This window comes from Staurois parvus, unplaced genomic scaffold (genome assembly GCF_062004578.1).
Source record: "Staurois parvus isolate SC_StPar_1 unplaced genomic scaffold, SC_StPar_1.0 ptg000023l, whole genome shotgun sequence".
Taxonomy (NCBI): Eukaryota; Metazoa; Chordata; class Amphibia; order Anura; family Ranidae; genus Staurois; species Staurois parvus.
The window spans coordinates 3,781,293-3,801,976 of NW_028317819.1; the positions used below are offsets into that span (position 1 = coordinate 3,781,293).

The following is a 20,684-nucleotide window of genomic DNA, read 5'->3' on the forward strand; positions in this document are numbered from 1 at the left end:
TTCCAAACAACACAGACGAAATAATCTATGCTGATCCACCACAACAGCTCCAGCATGGGGTGAGATAGAGCAAGTCTAAAGCTATCTTTATAATAATCCATCACATTTGATACAACATAAACTTAGATACAACAATTTTACAATTTAAAATCTATAACAAAACAGGAACATTTTAATCCATGTACTAAAACAAAAAGAGATGTTTCAGCTCTTAACAATCAGAAGAAAACACATGTAAAAGAGATGAGCTAAATGGAACACCAGAGACACTTGTGTGGTTGCAGATTATTTGAAGCTTTACAAGCATACGTTTACCCAAAATGAATTTTCAGCTCTAGACACATGAAGGTGTTCACACTTGTACATTCACATTATTTTGAATTTTAAAACGCATATTTTCATATTGCCCAGATGCCTTGTTTGAGCGTTTTTAATCGCACCCTTTCATTTCTAATGGACCCTCAAAATGAATATCCAGAAATGCACAGGACCCTAACAAAGCTTGAGAATACAATGCACCAGAGGCAATGTTGTCGAACCAAGCAAGAAGTTACAGAACACTGGGGGGGATATTTACTAAAGCTGGTTCACTTAGAATCTCATGCACTTCTGCATAGGAACCAATCAGCTTCCAGGATTTATTGCTAAAGCTTAATTCAATAAGCTGAGGTTAGAAGCTGATTGGCTACTGTGCACAGATGCCCCAGATTCTGAGTGCACCAGATTTAGTAAATCAAGCCCTCTATTTCTGGTAGATCAACAAGTATTTTTCTGTAGGGAAATGTAAGAGATATGTTCTGAATGTTAGCCTAGAGTTTCACTATACCCAGTACCACTTCTAGCATTGCTCATGGTGCTCTGATAGATCCGAGGTTTCACAGCAATATAAGGATGCATAAAGCAGAACTATAGGCAACCCTTTTTTTCCATTTCGGATAGAGTAAGGGAGGGTTATAACCCGTCAGATATTTTTTTCACCATGTGTCCCATTGCAAAAATTTCCCTTCACTTCTTGTCCTATTGCCAATAAGGAAGTGGTACTGAGGAAATCCCTGCATATTAAGGGAATTTCTTGGGGACCTCCAGGTCACCAGAATTAGTGTCCCCAATGTAAACATTTCCCCTCTATTACTTTTCTGGGGACAACCGAAAATGTGGGATCTTCTTTTATCGATAATGGTAAACAGGACAAAGAGAGAGGGTGAATCCCCATAACAGGGGCAGAGAAAGCAATAAAACAGGCAAGGGTTCTAATCCATCTCCACTCTATTCAAAACAAAGTAATAAACGTTTTGCTTTTAGTTAGAATTTAATCCAGAAAGCAGGGAAGTATGAGGGGATGCGAGACACCGCACACCACTAGATCAACAGGTGAAGAGAAATGTAAATGGCCTCAACTTTGAGCTCCTCCTGAACCCCGTCTCCGATGCATTTCACCCCACCCATCAGGGCTTAATTACAGAGAGATCTCTATGAATAAGCCCCAATGGGTGTAGTGACATGCATCCGAGACGGGGCTCAGGAGGAGCTCAAGGTTGAGGCCATTTACATTTCTCTTCACCTGTTGAGCTAGCGGTGTGTGGCGTCTCATCCCCTCATAGTAACTGGAGTCTGCTCTTCAAACAAAGGATGTCAGGTGGGAGGATGGCGACAAGACTACCCATTGAGCGAACTGGCCAAATTGTATACAGTATATGGCCAGCTTAACTGAAACCTTTATGGCAGGACTTAAAATTACAGTTGTGACGTCACAGTTTAAGGGTCGGTTCACACTATAGAAACACAGTCCAGATGCGTTCTGGGTGCACTTCTGCGTGCACATTTTGATGCTTTTTTGGTGCATTCCAGTGCAGTTTGTATGCATTCTGACGCATTCCAGTGCATTTTGTATGCATTTTTTACGCATTCCAGTGCATTTTTGATGCTTTCCTGTTAATTTTTTCCCCTCTTCATCTTCAATAGGAACATATGTGTTTCAGTGCATTTTTGTGTGCATTCTGGTGCATTTTTTATGCATTTTACCGCATTCCAGTACAGTTCTGTGCAGGAATAATGCAGCCTGTTCTACTTTTTTTTCTGCAACCGGAACACACTGGAACTGCAAGCACTGATGGAGAACTATGACATTGACAACCATATAACCTACTTTCTTTGCATTTTGGATGCAGAAAGAAAGCAACTGAAACACATGTAGTGTGAAGTAGCCCTAATTTTTCAACTTATTTTAAATATCTAAATGACTTTAACATCCCAGCAGCATGGAAATTGTTGGAGGCCTGACAAATACCTTACAGAATGTCACCTGATCTTCATTTCTGCTAAGAGAGAGGGATTTTTTTTACTGTTACAAAGCAACAACCTTTCCCTTGGCTGATTATGATAACAAACTACACAGATAGGTTCCTGATCTGAACTACCAGTCATTGCCAGGACAAAGTCAACTAGAGCCCAGGGCGAATATGCCAAACTGTGCCCCTCCAAGATGTATGAGTATTATGTATCAGCCAAAACCCCCCCTGCCCCCCCCCCAAAAAAAAATTGAGCACTAATCTCCATGCTTCCAGGACAAATCCACCCCCCTTCTAATATCCCCCTTCCAAGCACAAATCTTTTCCCCCCCATCCACACACACCTCAACCCCCCCTCAAAAAAAAATCACCCATCCTTGCACAAAAGCTCTACTCCTCAAATACTCCCTCCAAGTACACACCCACCCCACTCCAACCCCTCTGCCCACCCCAGCACAAATCTACCCCCTTCTGATATCCCCCTCCAAACACATATCTTTGCCCCTCATCCCGCTCCCACCTCAACCCCCCCCCAAAGAAAATCACCCCTTCTTGCACAAAAGCTTTACCCCTCCAATACCCCCTCCAAGTACACCCCCACCCCACTCAAACCCCTCTGCCCCCCCCCCCCAGCACAAGTTCTCAACCCCAAATTTCTTCTCCTAGCACGAATACCCCCATCATCCCCACTAGCACAAATTTCATCCCCCGTCCTCCCTCCCAACACGTATTCTTCTCATAATGCTCCCCACCTCGCATGATACAACAGTGTCCTGGGCAGCCGCCCCTCCTGCCCACCCCTTGTCCTGGCCCTGTTACCAGTTATTAACTTTAAGGGCGCACACATATTTTTCCCATCAAAACATGCATTCAATAAAGGTAGGCAGTATAAAATGTGTGTGTGTATACTGTATGTGTATATTTTTTAAGTTGAAAAAGGTAAAGGCATAAAAATCAGCCCAAATCACCATTTTCACAGAAAGTGGTGACTGTAATGGAATACGACTCCACAAAAACACTTACAAGTAATAAAAGGAACTATCATGCACAGCAGAGAATAGTGCCATCGATGACATTTTAGCAATATGACACAACCCACTTTTTATGAATGGGGCTAGCAGCATTACATTAAAACTCATACAGCCCACAGTAAAGCTCGTAAAATCATCATTTAAAAGTATTCCAAAATATGCATTATACAAAGATACAGCTGTAAAATTATAAAAATGTAAATGTAAAATTATCTTCTTCTAATAGATATAAATTACCCCAGAGATCAACACCTTTACCTCTGGATAGGTTGTTGATATAAACTAGTAATATGTGAATATTATAAAAAACAAATACATACCAGTCTTTTCCATAAGACATATGATCACATCGAATTAAATCAAATTCAACAATATTTTTATCTTTATAAATAGTCATCAATAAAATAATTTTATGGGGATTCAGGTTCAGCAGCAGTTTTTTTTTTTTTTTAACGAATGCTCTCCACTGATTGGAGATATATGAACACAGGTTTGCCGAGCCAATTTTAAATAACTCATTTAGTTTTTTTTTCCCATGAAAGTAGCTAATTTAGTATTCCTTTAGCAAATCATTACCCAAAATCCTTTGTTGTGTTTTAAGGAATCAGCAAACTGGATCAAACAACATCTGATTTTACCATGTCTATAATTTACCACATGGTTAATACCACATCCTAGAATATAGTATAACTTGGGATTAAAATGTGTCTTTGGATGTTGGAAAATTGTGAGAAAACTAAAGCAGGATATTGTAAAATCTAAAAAAGCAAAATTCACATATTTTGGATATATTTGATAAGAATATAAAATCATGTATGACTGAGGATGACCGTGTAGGTTGTTGATCCATGGAATATCCATTTGCTTTAGGAATCGGGAAAGATTTTTTCCTCGTCAGAACAAACTGGACCATGCTTTATAGGGGTATTTTTGCCTTCCACTGCATCAACTATGGGTTAATGTTCAGTGTATGCATATTTTGATTTTACATAGTAATTAATTGTTCTATTGGTTGAACTCAATGGACTTTTTTCATATGTCAAATTTCAATTTTTCAATGGTCTATGTAAATACTAGGGTATGGTATACAAGCATAACATATTACATAGTAATGTTTCCAGTTTTTTGCTCTAGTTCACCTTCTACAAAGCTCACAAAGTTCATTCAGTACTTGGTACTCATAGCTTGGCACCTCTAACTCCTGAGTACTTCTAGATGTGGTGTCTAGAAGGGATAATCAAGTGCTGTGCCATGTGACCCAACATCATCGGGAAGTTGAGGTGTCTTCTTTCTCCATATTGTGTAAGAGGAAAAGCTCTGGATAGCTGTTCAGCCCTAGGTTATACTGCAACAGAGCAAGAGGAGAACAATGTCAGGAAGCAGTCAACTGGAAACCAGATTTCATCCAACAGTTGCCATATATACCTAAAACATAAACCCAGTATAACCTAAAGCTGCAACATCCCAACAACCAGCACAAACTGTCTTTTTCAGAAATGTTTTTACAATCATGTCCAAAACCTAGTTATACTATAGAAAACAACTATTAATTTATTTATTGAAAAATTAGTCTTCATGTTAAACCTTTACAAGCCAAAGTCCTCTAAAACCTTATTATATTGATAAAAACAACTATTTATTTATTTAAAAAAAAAACTAATCTTCATTTTATATTTTTATAAGTGAAAGCCCTATGTTACAACAGACACCAAAAGATGTAACTTTACTTTGTTATTGAGATCTGAAATTTCCTGCAGCTTACTGCTTACAATGGCATTGTCCAGTAAGAATGCTGCCATGGCCAATAGGAATACTGTCAATGAACAGGAGTATGGCAATTTGCAGAGCTTTGCCATCAAGTCAGAGAAAAGTCAGACTCTTTTACCAAAATAAATATTTTTTGGTAGGCGCTTTTCTGTTAACTAAGGTAATAGAAAGCATTTTGTAGAGGACTTTAGCTGGCCAAATGTTACTATCTGATTATACAATTCATTCAATTTATAACCAATCAGGTAGGCCTTTACACAACATAGTTTTGTGAACATATAAAACAGATTGTGCAATCAGAGTGTAGCATGTATTGCTAGCTTTAAGTGGGACTTTCACTTATATATTTGAAATGAAGAACAGGTTTGCTTCAGGCATGAAAATCTGTTGCAGAAAAAATCAAGTTAATAATTTGGCTGATCAGTTTCAATGACTGTTAAAGTGGAACTAAACTCTTCTCTACTCTACAGCCAAGGTAGCTGCCATTTTAGCCTCCATTTGTTCTGTAGTTGCAATGGTATTGCACATGTGACCAGGTATGACACCAGCCATTTGATGATTTGACAATTTGGTTGAGAGCAGAAGCCTTGAGAAAGTTTCTGGGAAACAGTCCAATTGATTGGTTTAGCTTTGCCTTAAAATAAAAAAACATTTAAAATCCATAAGGAAAGAAGAAAAAGTTTCAGTCATTAGTATTAAATATTAAGGTGGAACTAAACCCATCTAAACCCATTTGGCCATAAATTCCATGATATTCAGTTGGCAGCTTTTCCCTGGAAATGTCTCTAATTTTCACAAATAAAGAGCTATACTTTAATTTTTTTGCATGGTACATTAGATCCAGGCTTACTGAATGAGAGAATTTCAAACACAATAGTGTTCATATTTCCCTTTTGTAAAGGTTTAATGGCAGTCAGGTAATACTAAATGGTTCTCCAAATGAGGCAAGGAAACTCAGTAGGAAAATGTGCCTGGAGCAGATTGGATCATGCTTTGCTGGGTTTTTTTTCCTTCCTCTGGATCAACTGTGGATATAGGATTATACCTTTTTTTTATATGGTTGAACTGGATGGAGTTTTGTCTTTTTTCAGTCAAACTATGTAACTATGTATTCTAAATATTGACAACTATGATTATGGCCCTCATAAACAGTCTTCTATTCTGTTAATAAAAATAAGTGATATTTTTTAAAATGTTACTTTCTAACATAAAACAAACACAACTGCCCAGATGGCAAAATATATGTACACACATAAAATGGAGTAATATCAAATTTTCTGTTGCTGTACTTACACCATTTACATCCACAAGTGGTAAAGAAAGCTTGTAAAACAGTAAAACATCATAGATTTATGGGCAGGTATTTAAGCATGTTCTTTATTCAGGTAAATATCATTCCATACTACAGAGAAACCTGTCTGTATCACTGTCACTTAGAAAGAATCCACCTCACTGGACATTTCATTTCTTCTTTCCCGACTCTTCAAATTGTTTTCACCTTTTACGTAATGACATTTTCATATACACTAGACATGAACACATTGGGGTTGATTTACTAATGGTAAATAGGCTGGTTACTTTGCAAGAGAACTATCCCCAGAGCTTAGTGAAGGTGATTACATTTTATTTACAAAAAATACCCAATGGACAAAAAACAGCATTTTTGCTTGTATATGATTTAGTGATGGAAGTCAGCAGAGCAACACCTTATTCACCAAGCACTGGAGCCAAGGGCTCCTGCTGTTCGAGTCCATGTAAAGAGGAAGCGAGGGGAGAAGATATGCAGCCAAGAACAGAACTGATCTCTTCTCCCCTCTGTTACCCTTCACACAGGGAAGGGGAAGCACAAGGAACTTAAAAATGTTTTTTACCTTGATGGGTAAGATTTGAGAAGAATCAAATGTGAAAATACCGGGAACTCATTATCCTCCAGTGCTGTCATATTCCAGAACTGCAACCTACCTGGGGTACCCAGAAGTACAAGGTGTTCAGTGCTCAGAGATAGGACCAAGGTAAGGAGGGCTGAAACCCGACCACCACTGAACAAGACACATAAGTTGAAAAGACTGGGCCAAGAAATATCTAAAGACAGATTTTCAAAGGTTTTATGGACTGATGAGATGAGAGTGACTGGATGGGCCCGAGGCTGGATCAGTAATGGGCATAGAGCTCCACTTCGACTCAGACTTCAGCAAGGTGGAGGTGGGGTACTGGTATGGGCTGGTATTATTAAAGATGAGCTGGTTGGACCTTTCTGGGTTGAAGATGGACTCAAAATCCACTCCCAAACCTACAGCCAGTTTTTAGAAGACACTTTCTTCAAGCAGTGATACAGGAAAAGGTCTGCATCTTTCAAGAAGACCATGATTGATATATATATATATATATATATATAGCAATGCTCCATCGCATGCCTCGAAGTATTCCACTGAGTGGCTAGCCAGTAAAGGCCTTAAAGAAGAAGAATAAAATTCCCCTCTTCCTCACCTGACCTAAACCCTATTGAGAACTTGTGGGCCCTTCTTAAATTGGAGATTTACAGTTAAGGAAAACAGTACACCTCTCTGAACAGTGTCTGCGAGGCTGTGGTTTCTGCTGCACAAAAAGTTGATCACCAACAGATCAAGAAACTGACAGACTTCATGAATGGAAGGCTTATGACTATTATTGAAAATAAGGGTGGCTATATTGGTCACTGATTATTTTTTTATTTTTTTTTAAATTTCAGAAATGTTTATTTGTAAATTTTAAGTCATTTGTTTATTATTCTCACTTAATATCAACCACTTCCATGCTGCCCTATAGCAGAAATACTGCTACAAGGCAGCACAGGTGTGCAAAAAAAAAAAAAAGTCCAGTATATATACACCGCCATTGGTAAACGCTATAACTTTCACATGATTTAACACAATTAATTTACACGTATTGGGATTTTGTTTTTTAGCAAAGACATGTAGCAGAATACATTTTGATAAGCCAAAGAATCAAGCGCAAAAAAGTACCATCTTATCAAAATACTAATCACTACCGCTGTGTAAACACTAGTATAGTGAAGCCATGGACTCACAGAATACATTTTGGCCTAAATTTATGATGAAATTTTATTTTTTTTTATTTCTTACTGGACATGTTTAATAGCAAAAAGTAAAAAAAATAGTTTTTTTTTTCCAAAATTGACGGTCTTTATTTGTTTATAGCGCAAAAAATAAAAACCGCACAAGTGATCAAATACCACCAAAAGAAAGCTCTATTTGTGGGAAAAAAGGACATATATTTAATTTGGGTGCAGCATTGCATGACCACGCAATTGTCAGTTAAAGTAACACAGCACCGTATCACCAAAAATAGCCTGGTCAGGAAGGGGAGTAAACCCTCTGGAGGGCAAGTGGTTAATGAGAAAAATAATTCTGCACACTGATAGTTGCCCAATAATTGTGCACACCTAGATGTCCTCCTAAGAAAGCCAAAACCTCACTTTTACTTTCTTAAATATTCAAGTTTGATGTTTATTAAGATATTGGATTAACCAAGAGCACTGTAGCTGTTCAATAATTAAATGAACCCTCAAAAATACAACGTGCCTAATAATTGTGCACACAGTGTATATTCACACTGTATCTGTTTCTCTTTTGTAAAATATTTAATAAACTCTTTATGGAAAAAAAAATAAAGCTTGAATGGCTATAAGGATGGCTATATAATAGGCTATAGAGACTGAGACAGTTCTTCCCTCAGGTACAACTCTCTATTTGGTAACAGACGTTTGCCTCCACAAAAAGAAAAGTGAACAGCAAAAAGGAAGGTGCAGTTACACAATAAAAGTACCTTGCTGAAAGTCAGTCTGTGCATGTCTTACTAATGTCCCTGATGAATTCAAAAGTAGATAGATACCCTCAATTCTCATGTCGCCAGGGGTAAATAGACATGAATAACTAATGAAAATGATTAACTGAAACAAAAACTCTGCGCTACCAAAAACATAAAACAATAAAGAAAGAAAGTTACTGAAAAACCACTGATAGTGTTCCCCCACCCAAGGTAAAATATCAATTGTGTTGCACTACACTGTGACAAGAAAATCATCAATACCAAAAATGAAATGTATAATACATATACACAAAAATAACAATAACCATAATCACATGATAAGTCCCGTATATCAAACAAGTGAGTTGAAAAAAATCTAAACTTATAAAAAATAAGTCTCTGTAATTCACACTCTCATTTTGCTTGTGAAAACGCTCCACCAATATTCACATGCTCCACCACCAGAAGTAGCCGCTCAACTTAAATAATAAACCTATATATATAAATATACAAAGACACGAATGTCCAACAACAGCATACATCTCCCAAACAGGACTCCAGGTGGCAGCAGATCCCCTTTAGATTTCCTTAGATAATGGTAGCTGGTTCACTGTAAATTCACGGCACCAAAAATCTCATAATTTTTTAACTCTCAAGGATTGTCTTTGTCTTCACTTGGATCTCCAACCTGTGCAGTGCACTGCACCGATCTCTCCCAGGAGATCTAAACAGGACCTCCTGCCACCTGGAGTCCTGCTTGGGAGATGTTTGCTGTTGTTTGACATTCATGCCTATATGCATATTTGTGTGACGTCGGCTTTAAGGGGTTAATAAAACTCATTTACAGCATTGTTCCGTGACTTAAAAGTACTAAAGTCAGACAGAACTAGTTATCTAACATTTTCAGAAATGGAGCAGCAACGGCAGCCCCTGTTATTCTGCCATGACGGTCACTTTAGAGAATGACTGCATTTCACTGTCATTAGAAATTATTGTTCGTAATTAAAGTAAAAAGCAAGAGACCTCTTTGTTTTAGGGGAGGACACAACAGTTAAAAAAAAAAAAACTTGTTTACTCTAAAACAAAGTTATTTTAGATATTTTGCTAAATTACCCCCCCCCCCCACCCCCAAAATCCAAAATGCAGAAAAAACATTGCAGTAAGAAAGCATCTGCCGCCCTGCGCAAAAATAAAACACACCATGACAACTAAAAATGCTGTGAAAATCTTTATTAAAAGATTTCAGTTCATATTATCAGGTCAGCTAATTTTCAAGATCTTATTTTTAGTTTAGTATGTATAATACAATCTTTTCATTGCATTCAATGTATATTTCAACTTTTATATGGATACAAAGTGCAGACTTTTAAATAATATTATCAAGTTTTTCCTAGATTTTAAGACAGATAAAATTAGTTAGGCTATGCAACTTAAGGCAGAAGTGCATGATCCCAGAATTAGACATCATAGGGCTTATTAATATGCGGTAAACTATTTAAAGGGACATTGACAAAACATATAACAAGCTTTGCAGATATAAAAATGCTGAAAATTGACATATAATACTGTCTATTTGAGCTGAACAGCTGTGACCTACTCATGGAGATAATTAGCAAAATGCTGTAAAGGTGTGAAATAGTGTGAAGCCAGCAGTTACAAAGTGCAGGAAATTCCAGGTAATGCTGGAGATAGTTGCTCCCTCCTGCTCCCACTTACACATTCCTACTTGCCATGAAGCCATCCCATAATGTTGGACCAATACCAGGGCACAGGAGAGATCAGGCAAGCTTCCACACTACCTGGGAGTGTTAGAACTTTGTTCATTTATATTGTAAAGCACTGAGCAAACTGTTGGCACTATATAAATCCTTTATAATAATAATAATTCAGAATGGCCCAGTAGTTCAGATGAATAAGACCTGCTATAGATATAGGCCCCTCTAAAGGTCCCTGCATTTTATACCTACTCTCAGTGTCACTATAAAAGTGAAAGAGTGATGGTGTTGTTAGCAGGATGCATTCTCAAATCACTTTCCATTCCAAAATGTCCGCTTCCACCAATTTTGACAAGATTTTATTAAAGGGTACATTAATAAATAAGCAGAAAAAACACACAAAGAACTGTAAAATCCCCTTTCTTGGATTCCATGGAGAGCCTTAGGACGTCTTTAAACTTAAGGTTATACTGCTGCCTACAGAAAGATTGGACAATGGCAAACAAAAAACTGCAGGCCAACCCAGGATATCCCCTCCTACCAGCATGCCTTAGTTTTGTAGAAAAGCAGTACTGGAAGCATGAAGACCAACATGTGTATTCCTGCACTCAGATAAACATGCAGTGAAAAAACAAAGCTGCTGGCACAGGTTATCAGATACAACCAACCTCACAAAACAGAAATCAAAAAGTGCACCGCTAATCTATACCAATCAATCAATAAAGAGTAATCAGAAAATGATAGTCAACACATAATTGTGCGCCAATCAAGAAATGTCTAACATTTGTGTGAATAGTGCTTCCAAAAGAAGAAAAAAAGAGTGTACACTAGTCCAATACCATTGAAGGGAAAGAACACCTCGGAGGTCCAGTGGCAGAAAGAATAAAAATGGATTCTTACCAGAACTATTTAGCTTTTAAATTAATGAAAAAGCCAACAGCACTTTAGGGGTTAACCCCAAAATGATCCCTGGCAGATGGTGGAACACTGCTCTCACCCTTGACAGATGATGGAACACTGCTCTGACCCTTGGCAGATGGTGGCACACTGCTCTGACCCTTGGCAGATGATGGAGCACTGCTCTGACCCTTGGCAGATGATGGAGCACTGCTCTGACCCTTGGCAGATGATGGAACACTGCTCTGACCCTTGGCAGATGATGGAACACTGCTCTGACCCTTGGCAGATGATGGAGCACTGCTCTGACCCTTGGCAGATGGTGGCACACTGCTCTGACCCTTGGCAGATGATGGAGCACTGCTCTGACCCTTGGCAGATGATGGAGCACTGCTCTGACCCTTGGCAGATGATGGAACAGTGCTCTGACCCTTGGCAGATGATGGAACACTGCTCTAACCCTTGGTAGATGATGGAACACTGCTTAGATCCTGGACTCCACTCATACTCCACTCTCAGGCACGTGAGCATAAAAAACATAACTCCTCATAGTGCAGTATATCCTTATGTAAAAAATGTATGTAAAACAACAATATTGCACTCACATTTGGTTAAAAGGAAACGGACATCGAATTATCCAAGCTGCAGCAGAGATAGAAATGGCAATGCATTCATTCCGAAGGGCAATCGCTAAGCGTGGTGACATTACATTAGGCTCAGCCCATGCATTTTGTCATCTGTTTGCCGCCGTTTCTTTATTGGAGCACAGTTATGTTAGACTACCAGATTTGATTACTCTTTATTGATTGTTATTGATTATTGCTGCACTTTTTGAATTATAGTACTGAAAACATGATCATAAACAGAGGGGTGGGATCCATGTTGCTTAAAGGAAATTTTGCAATGGGTACAAAAAGCCTACTTTCTTTGTTGTCCAGGGACATAGGAAGTATTAAAAATTCTGGACTTTCAAAAGCAGTTCAAATGAGAGGTGGGCAACACAAAAAACAACTGCTAACAAGCCCAAAAACAACAAAAAAATGGAATGGTGGAACAAAGTCCTGGGCCACAGCACTACCTTGTACCTATGCAGAGCCAGGAAAGGTATATTGCAGGGTAAGGCCACTAGTTTGGATACTCACTTTGCATAGGTGATGACTACAAAAAAAACATTACCTTGTGGATGAAAGTAGAAAAAGAAATGGGTTCAAATGACAGTTTCTGAGGTTCAGACAAAACCAACAGAAAAAAGGACACATGGAATTCTTAATTCAGAGGCCAAAATGGAAAGGGCAGAAACCTGACCTTTGATGGAGCTGAAAGCCAGACTCTACTCCAGACCCAGCTGCAGGAAGAAGATAAATGTCCACAGAGAAACCCCTGGGCTAAAAGCCTAGAGACTGATGCCAAGTGAAGTATGAAAGAACTTCCTAGCTTTCAGCATTGTAGGAACCACAGACTCAGAGATGCCCTTGTCCCACAGAACCTGGCATTCAACAACCATGCCATTAAAGGCAGCGCTTGGGGCAAATTGGTCCTTGGGACAGAAAATCTTTAGGATCCAGTAAAGCCCACATAGCATCTGCCAGGAATCTTCTCAGGTTATTGTACCACATCTACCTGGGCTAGTCCAGAACAATGAGGATCACTGGTATGTCCTCTACTTCAAGCCTGCAAAGCAGACAAGGAAGAAGTTGCAGGTGAGAAAAGGCATATATCAGTTTTATACTGATGCTACTAAGCCATCAGAGCATCCATCAAAGGATCTTTGTAACTGCAAACATACCTGTCAAGTTTGTTGTCTCTGCCAGAAATGTACATGGCTGACACAACCTTCCTAAGTATGCCAAAGCCATGTGTTTGTCACTGTAATTATGATCACCCTTTTATTTTTAGGAAGGACTGGTGGAGGGCAGGTAATGGGTCATAGCATGTCCAAGGGGTCATATGGCTTTGATATGCTAAACCAGTCAACTGATGGTCAAATGGTCCACGTGTGATGTTAGACACATGTATCTGTGGGAATTATTTTTAAAATAATGTTGGATAATCATCATATCAGGGGGCAACTTTAGTTCATGAGAAAGGTATGATTGTGCCGTTTGGACCAATCAGATATTCCTCAATGATAGGGAATGGAAGAAACTAGTATAAGAATTGCAAAAAGAGAGAGAGACCAGATTTAAGAGAGAGACCTGATTTAAGAGAGAGACCTGACAGAGAGAACCCTGGGGCAACACTTGGACAGGCACATACAGTTGTGTTCAAAATAATAGCAGTGTGTTGAAAAATCTGAATAAAGCTCAAAATCCTTCTAATAGCTTTTATTTCCATACACACAAATGCATTGGGAACACTACACATTCTATTCCAAATCAAAACATGAAGAAAAATATATCAAATTTGTGTTGTTCCTCTAAAAAAATTGAAGAAAAGTGATTATTAGACTGTTCAAAAAAATAGCAGTGTTTGTATTCTTCTTTACAAACTCAAACATTCACTATATGAACTGAAAAATGTTTGAACATTTTGCTTTCCTTTGAATCACCTAATATTTAGTTGTATAAGCACTGTTTCTGAGAACTGCTGTACATCTGTGTTGCATGGAGTCAACCAACTTCTGGCACCTGTGAACAGGTATTCCAGCCCAGGATGATTGGACTACATTCCACAGTTCTTCTCCTTTTCTTGGTTTTGCCTCAGAAACTGCATTTTTGATGTCATCTCACAAGTTTTCTATTGGATTAAGATCCGGGGATTGGGCTGGCCACTCCATAACGTCAATCTTGTTGGTCTGGAACCAAGATGTTGCACATTTACTGGTGTGTTTGGGGTCGTTGTCTTGTTGGAACACCCATTTCAAGGGCATTTCCAAACTGTCATGACTGTTGGATTTCTATTACTCTACTACACCTGCTAGTAAATTATTTGCTATGTAGAAATATTATTTCTACCAAAAACAGTGATTGATCAGGTTAGTGATGTCTGACTGCTATTATTTTGAACACAACTGTATAGTGGGCCTGAGAGAGACTTTACTTATTGTTAATCCTTTGAGAGAGGTAATATTGGATAAATGTGCTGGATGGTAATCTACCCAGTTAATGATGGTTTGACTGTATTGTCTTTGGTTCTATAGGTATTCATCTTCTATGCTGCTGGGGTTTTATTGCTTCATAGCATTGGGTATTATTGCAGAATATGTGCCTATGATTTTATGTCTTTTAGAACTGGTTCTGAAATATTTGAGAAATGTTTTCTTGGTACTTTAGTTAAACCTTTGTGATTTTTATGCATCTAAAATATTGTTCTTTGTAATATTTCCATACCAGTAATTAAGCTGTCCATGTATAATTCTTTATAAAATTTACCATTTTTCACCTACAGTTTGTGATGTGTGTTTCATTGTTGACCTAAGCCAATTGAATAGTGAGAAGGGGGTGTTTAATAATATTATTAAGACCTGTATTATTATTTGTTTATTCACTCCCCCATTTTTTTACATAACTGGCAAGCCAGGTAAGAGGGACTTGGTGTAGCTGGAATACCCATTCACTGTGGTGTGATGTATGCTGGAATTTTCTGTAAGTTTTATTTGCTGATAAGGTTTTTTTTTTTAAAGCCTCTAGTGATTTTTTGCTCAATTATTGTGAAGCTCAGTGGCTAGTGCAGCTATTGGTTGCAAGTTGGATGCACATCTTTGACTGTCATATTGTGCTACTGAATTATTCTTTAGTTCCCTGGTTCCCAATAAGTGGCCTGTTGGTCCTTTGTGTGTGGTTGGTGGGCTATTGGGAACCATATAGAAAGCAGAGCATCAATGGGGTGCCAGGCACTGAAGAGTTTTCTATGGTCCAGCACATGGCACTCAGTGAGAGGGACTGTACTGAGGGTGGAGTCATCTCCACCCACAATACAATAAAAGTTCCAGCCTTTGGAGAGAGAGCAGCGCAGGAGTGTGTGATGTGTAAGTGATCAACAATGGGGGGATGAGTATTTGATTGCAGCACCAATGACCTAGGGGGGAAGGAAAGCTACATTTCATAGCCCTGACCCCCAATGCTGGGGGCTGCTATTTCTTTCAATAACCCCAGTGCAGGGGACTAGTATTGCATTCACTGACACCAATGTTGGGGACTGTTATTGCGTTCATGACACCAAAGCTGGAAGTTATTACTGGGTCCACTGACACCAATGTTGGGGGTTATTACATCCCTTGACACCAATACTGGGGTTATTATTGCATCCACTAACACCAATATTGGGGTTTATTATTGAGACTACTGACACCAATGCTGGGGGTTATTAATGCATCCACTCACACCAATATTGGGGTTTATTATTGTGGTCACTGACACCAATGTTGGTGTTTATTACTGTATCCACTGACACCAATATTGGGGTTTATTATTGTGTCCACTGACACAAATGTTGGTATTTATTACTGCATACACTGACTCCAATGTTGGTGGTTATTATGGAGTCCACTGATACTATTGTTAGAGGTTATTGTTGAATCCACTGATATCAATGCTGGGATTGTTATAATGTATCTGTTTAGTGGAAAATAGTAATACTATGGTAATGGGAAACTCAGATGAGTCTGTTGTTAGTGAATGTTCCTCAGGCAATGAGGTCTCGTGATTTTGGCCATTTTAATATGTTTTGGTTGTCAAGTGCTCAGGGCCTATGCAAGGGAGTCCATTTCGCAGGTGTTTTACTTTTTTTTAAAAAATTTAAAATTGTTTTTGTATTTTGTATAGTTTTAGCCCACCTGAAAGAAAGTTGATGTGTTTCTATTAAGGTGCCTTCAAGGGAACTAATGTGAGGGCTCTCTCATTCAGGAATTGTTCACCCTCAAGGTGGGAATGTTTAGGAAATTACCATAGCCTATAGGGAATATATACAGTATATACAATAATTTGTGATTAATATTATATGTGTAAATACATCAAGAGATTGACGAAGACATAGTCAAAAGTGTATGTATACAACTCTTGGTAAGAAGGGCGGTTTATTTAGAAGATTGTATCCTTTCCTCCTCCTCTCAGAGAACAAAGCTTTTCCTGTTGGAGCCTTCATTAGTATTCTAATCATATGTTACGCATTGTAATTATGATTGCCCCTTTGTCTTCAGAGGGTTGGCAGACAGGTGGAGGCCAGAGCATCTCCATGGGGTCATATGGCTTTGGTATACTAAACTGGTCGACTGATGGTCAAAAGGTCCACGTGTGATGTAAAAAAAAATAACATTTAATGGGAATGGAGATCAGAGCAAGCTCCAGAGGTCACGATTCCAGGCAGGAAATTATCTTTAATTAATACTGAATATGATTGTGCAGTTTAGACCATCAGACAATCCTCAATGATGGCAAATTAAAGGAACTAGAATGACAGAGCGAGATCTGACGTGAGGAGAGAGACCTAACAGAGAAAAAAAAATGTCACCAGCACACTGCGGATCACCAATATGGGTCCAAAGGTTTTAATGAACGATCACATAGTTGCAGCAAGGCAACGTTTTGGAGTCTCGCAGGACCCCTTCATCAGCCATCGTCACATGCCTGATGAAGGGGTCCTGCGAGACTCCAAAACGTTGCCTTGCTGTAACTATGTGATCGTTCATTAAAACCTTTGGACCCATATTGGTGATCCTCGGTGTGCTGGTGACATTTTTCCTTGCTGATTTGTTCGGTTCCAGCCGATGGTCGCTGCAGCACCCACTTATACACACAGCCATTTTTAACGCAGGAACGTGTGCGTTTGGACTATACACTTGCAGACCTAACAGAGAGACACCTTGGGAGACACTTTGACAGCCAGATAGAGTAGGCATGAGAGAGACTTCAACTATTGATAATCCCCTTGGGTAGTTTATGATGGTTTGAATGTATTGTCTATGGTTCTATAGGCATTGGTCTTCTATGATGCAGGGGTTTTATTGCTTGTATTGTATTGGGTATTGTTGCTATGAATCTGTGCCCATGACTTATATGCCACTTAGGAATGGTTATGTAATATTTGTGGAATGTTATCTGGGTACTGCTGCGTAATCTTTGTTATTTTTATGTCTCTAAACTATTGTTTCTATGCAATATTTCCTTACCCGTAACTACGCAGTCCATGTTTACTTCTTTATATGTTATAATATACTGTATTTTTCACTGCATAAGACACACTTTTTTCCCCCAAAAAAAGAGGGGGAAATGTCAGTGCGTCTTATGGAGCGAATGTAAAGCGGCCGGTCTGGTATTTCAGCTGCCACCATGTCAGAATATCGGGCCGGCCGCTCAGCTCTTCGCTCCTGCAGGACCTTACCTGTTCCTCGCTCCAGCACTGCAGTCTTCCCGCGGTGGCTTCTGTGACAGCCCGGTGCCCACTTCGCATGCGCGAGAAGCGCTACGCTTTGTGAATGGTTCGATCTCTTCTGGGACACATGACAGGTCCCAGAAGGCTCCGGGCAATTCACAAAGCACAGCGCTTCTCGTGCATTCGAAGTGGGCACCCGGCTGTCACAGAAGCCACCGCGGGAAGAAGGAAGGACAACTCCGCGGAAGTGGGAGCGGGTACCTGTCAAATTCAGGTACCCGCTCCCCCTCCCTCTCCAAAGGTCCACAGTCTCTGGTAATCTCCTTTACTGTCTGCAGTCTCTGGTCATCTGTACTATGTCCACAGTCTCTGGTCATTCCCTGTACTGTGTCCGAAGTCTCTGGTCATCCCCTGTACTGTACCCTGAGTGTCCTGAATACTTGAATATCACGGAGGAGTCCACAGAGGGTCTGCTGAGGATATCTACCTTTGGATTAAGATCTCTAAGTGATCTTAAAGGCGTGACGGCCCATTGGGTCAGTGAGTTAAGATGAGGGGGCAATTTAGCCATATGAGGATTGACAACAGCACAGAATTTCACATGCATTATCACCACCTGCATGTATTGGCCTTATGAGTGAAACACAGAATACCATCTATGAACTTTATTAGCCTCTGATTTTTTGGTCACCATATGCACTGAGTACGCTTTAGAGTGTGAAGTATTATTATATGGCATTTCACCAACGCTGTTAAGGTTTTATTTGGTGGCACAGCACCTAGTTGTTGCATGTTTATTGAGCACGTGTGCCACTTTATCCTATATAATCCGCATTGTGACTATATTGTTGTATTTCTTATAGCGCTGCACTATTTTTTGACTTAGAGGTTGGGGTGTTTGCCACTTTTTGTACAGTTAGTTGAATTTGATGCGAGGACGCATTGGTTGCTTGCAGCTGCCATTGTGCTCTTGCTGTACATCCCCGTACCTTTAAGGAGGGGTGGAATTCCTCTCTAGGCAAACCTTCCCTTAATCTATCCATTACTACTGTATGTGCTTCAGCTTGGAGATTCTGAAAATTATAGACTTGGGGCTGCAGTATATAGAGGAGCTTTGACGCAGGCACTGCAGCTTACACATATGTTTGCAAATGTGTGCAAACAAAACTCTCTGCTTTTAATGTGAATTGTTAGACAGGTAAGTGTGCTTGTAAGTCTTTGTTTGTGATGTGTTTTGCCTTTCCATGTGCACCTTGCTGCGAAGGCTAGTTACAGGTTGGGATGGTTGCCACTTTTTTTGTGCAGTTGATGTCGAGAAGTGTCTTAAATGAATCAAGGGGAAAAAATTATGTAAATAAGGTGCTATTAAAAAAAATGTATTGGTTAGTCAAAACACATCAGCGCTATTGAAAAAGCGTCCATCCTCCTAGGACACTAGCAAAAAAAACTGAAGCATGGGGGTAGGAACCAGTAAGCTATTACAGTGTAGATATTAATATAAAAAACGAACGTAAAAGTAGGTTAGATAACTTGTCCTTATAAAGTGAACCTAAATATGTCTAAAACTGGTCTCTCATGTCTAAATACAGAATAAACCCCTCATGGTGCTAAACTCCACCCCTTTAAATTACTCAAACAGTTCTCGGATGCAGACAGAACCAAGTAAAAGTCTGTGTATATTCTGTCTTTGAGATTGCAGCAAATATGTACTAAGGATATGGCCACCTTTGCTATTACAGAATATGTTACCCCAACATTTCATATCCTTGATATGTGTCTATTGTACCATGTACCTACAGTTGTGTTCAAAATAATAGCAGTGTGAATAAAGCTCAAAATCCTTCTAATTGCTTTTATTTCCATACACACAAATGCATTGGGAATGCTACACATTCTATTCCAAATCAAAACATGAACAAAAATATCAAATTTGTGTTGTTCCTCTAAACAAATTGAAGAAAAGTGAATATTAGACTGTTCAAAAAAATAGCAGTATTTGTATTCTTCTTTAGAAACTCAAACATTCACTATATAAACTGAAAAATGTTTGAAGATTTTGCTTTCCTTTGAATCACTTAATTAATATTTAGTTGTATAAGCACTGTTTCAGAGAACTGCTGTACATCTGTGTTGCATGGAGTCAACCAACTTCTGGCACCTGTGAACAGGTATTCCAGCCCAGGATGATTGGACTACATTCCACAGTTCTTCTCTATTTCTTGGTTTTGCCTCAGAAACTGCATTTTTGATATCACCCCACACATTTTCTATTGGATTAAGATCCGGGGATTGGGCTGGCCACTCCATAACGTCAATCTTGTTGGTCTGGAACCAAGATGTTGCACGTTTACTGGTGTGTTTGGGGTCATTGTCTTGTTGGAACACCCATTTCAAGGGCATTTCCTCTTCAGCATAAGGCAGCATGACCTCTTCAAGTATTCTGATGTATTCAAACTGATCCATGATCCCTGGTATGCGATAAATAGGCCCAACACCGTAGTATGAGAAACGTCCCCATATCATGATGCTTGCACAACCATGCTTCACTGTCTTCACAGTGTACTGTGGCTTGAATTCAGTGTTTGGAGGTCGTCTGACAAACTGTGTCCAGCCACTAGACCCAAAAAGAACAATCTTACTTTCATCAGTCCACACATTGTTGTGCCATTTCTCTTTAGGCCAGTCAATGTGCTCTTTGGCAAATTGAAACCTCTTCAGCACATCTTTTTTTCAACAGTGGGACTTTGCGGGGGCTTCTTGCAGATAGCTTGGCTTCACATAGGCATCTTCGAATTGTAGCAGTACTCACAGGTAACTTTATACCTACTTTGATCTTCCTGGAGCTGATTGTTGGCTGAGTCCTTGCCCTT

At 39.2% G+C, this 20,684-nt stretch overlaps 1 protein-coding gene across 2 annotated transcripts in view; it reads right to left on the reverse strand.

Annotated features, from left to right (window-relative positions):
* Positions 1–3,177: 3,177 nt before the first annotated feature.
* SLC11A2 (solute carrier family 11 member 2) overlaps positions 3,178–20,684 on the reverse strand; it is a 142,463-nt gene continuing 124,956 nt past the window's right edge. For both annotated transcript variants that reach the window (XM_089692828.1, XM_089692835.1), the window contains exon 17: positions 3,178–4,664. In XM_089692828.1, coding sequence (XP_089548954.1) covers positions 4,584–4,664 — 81 coding nt within the window. In that variant the 3' untranslated portion in view covers positions 3,178–4,583. The remainder of the gene's footprint in view (positions 4,665–20,684) is intronic.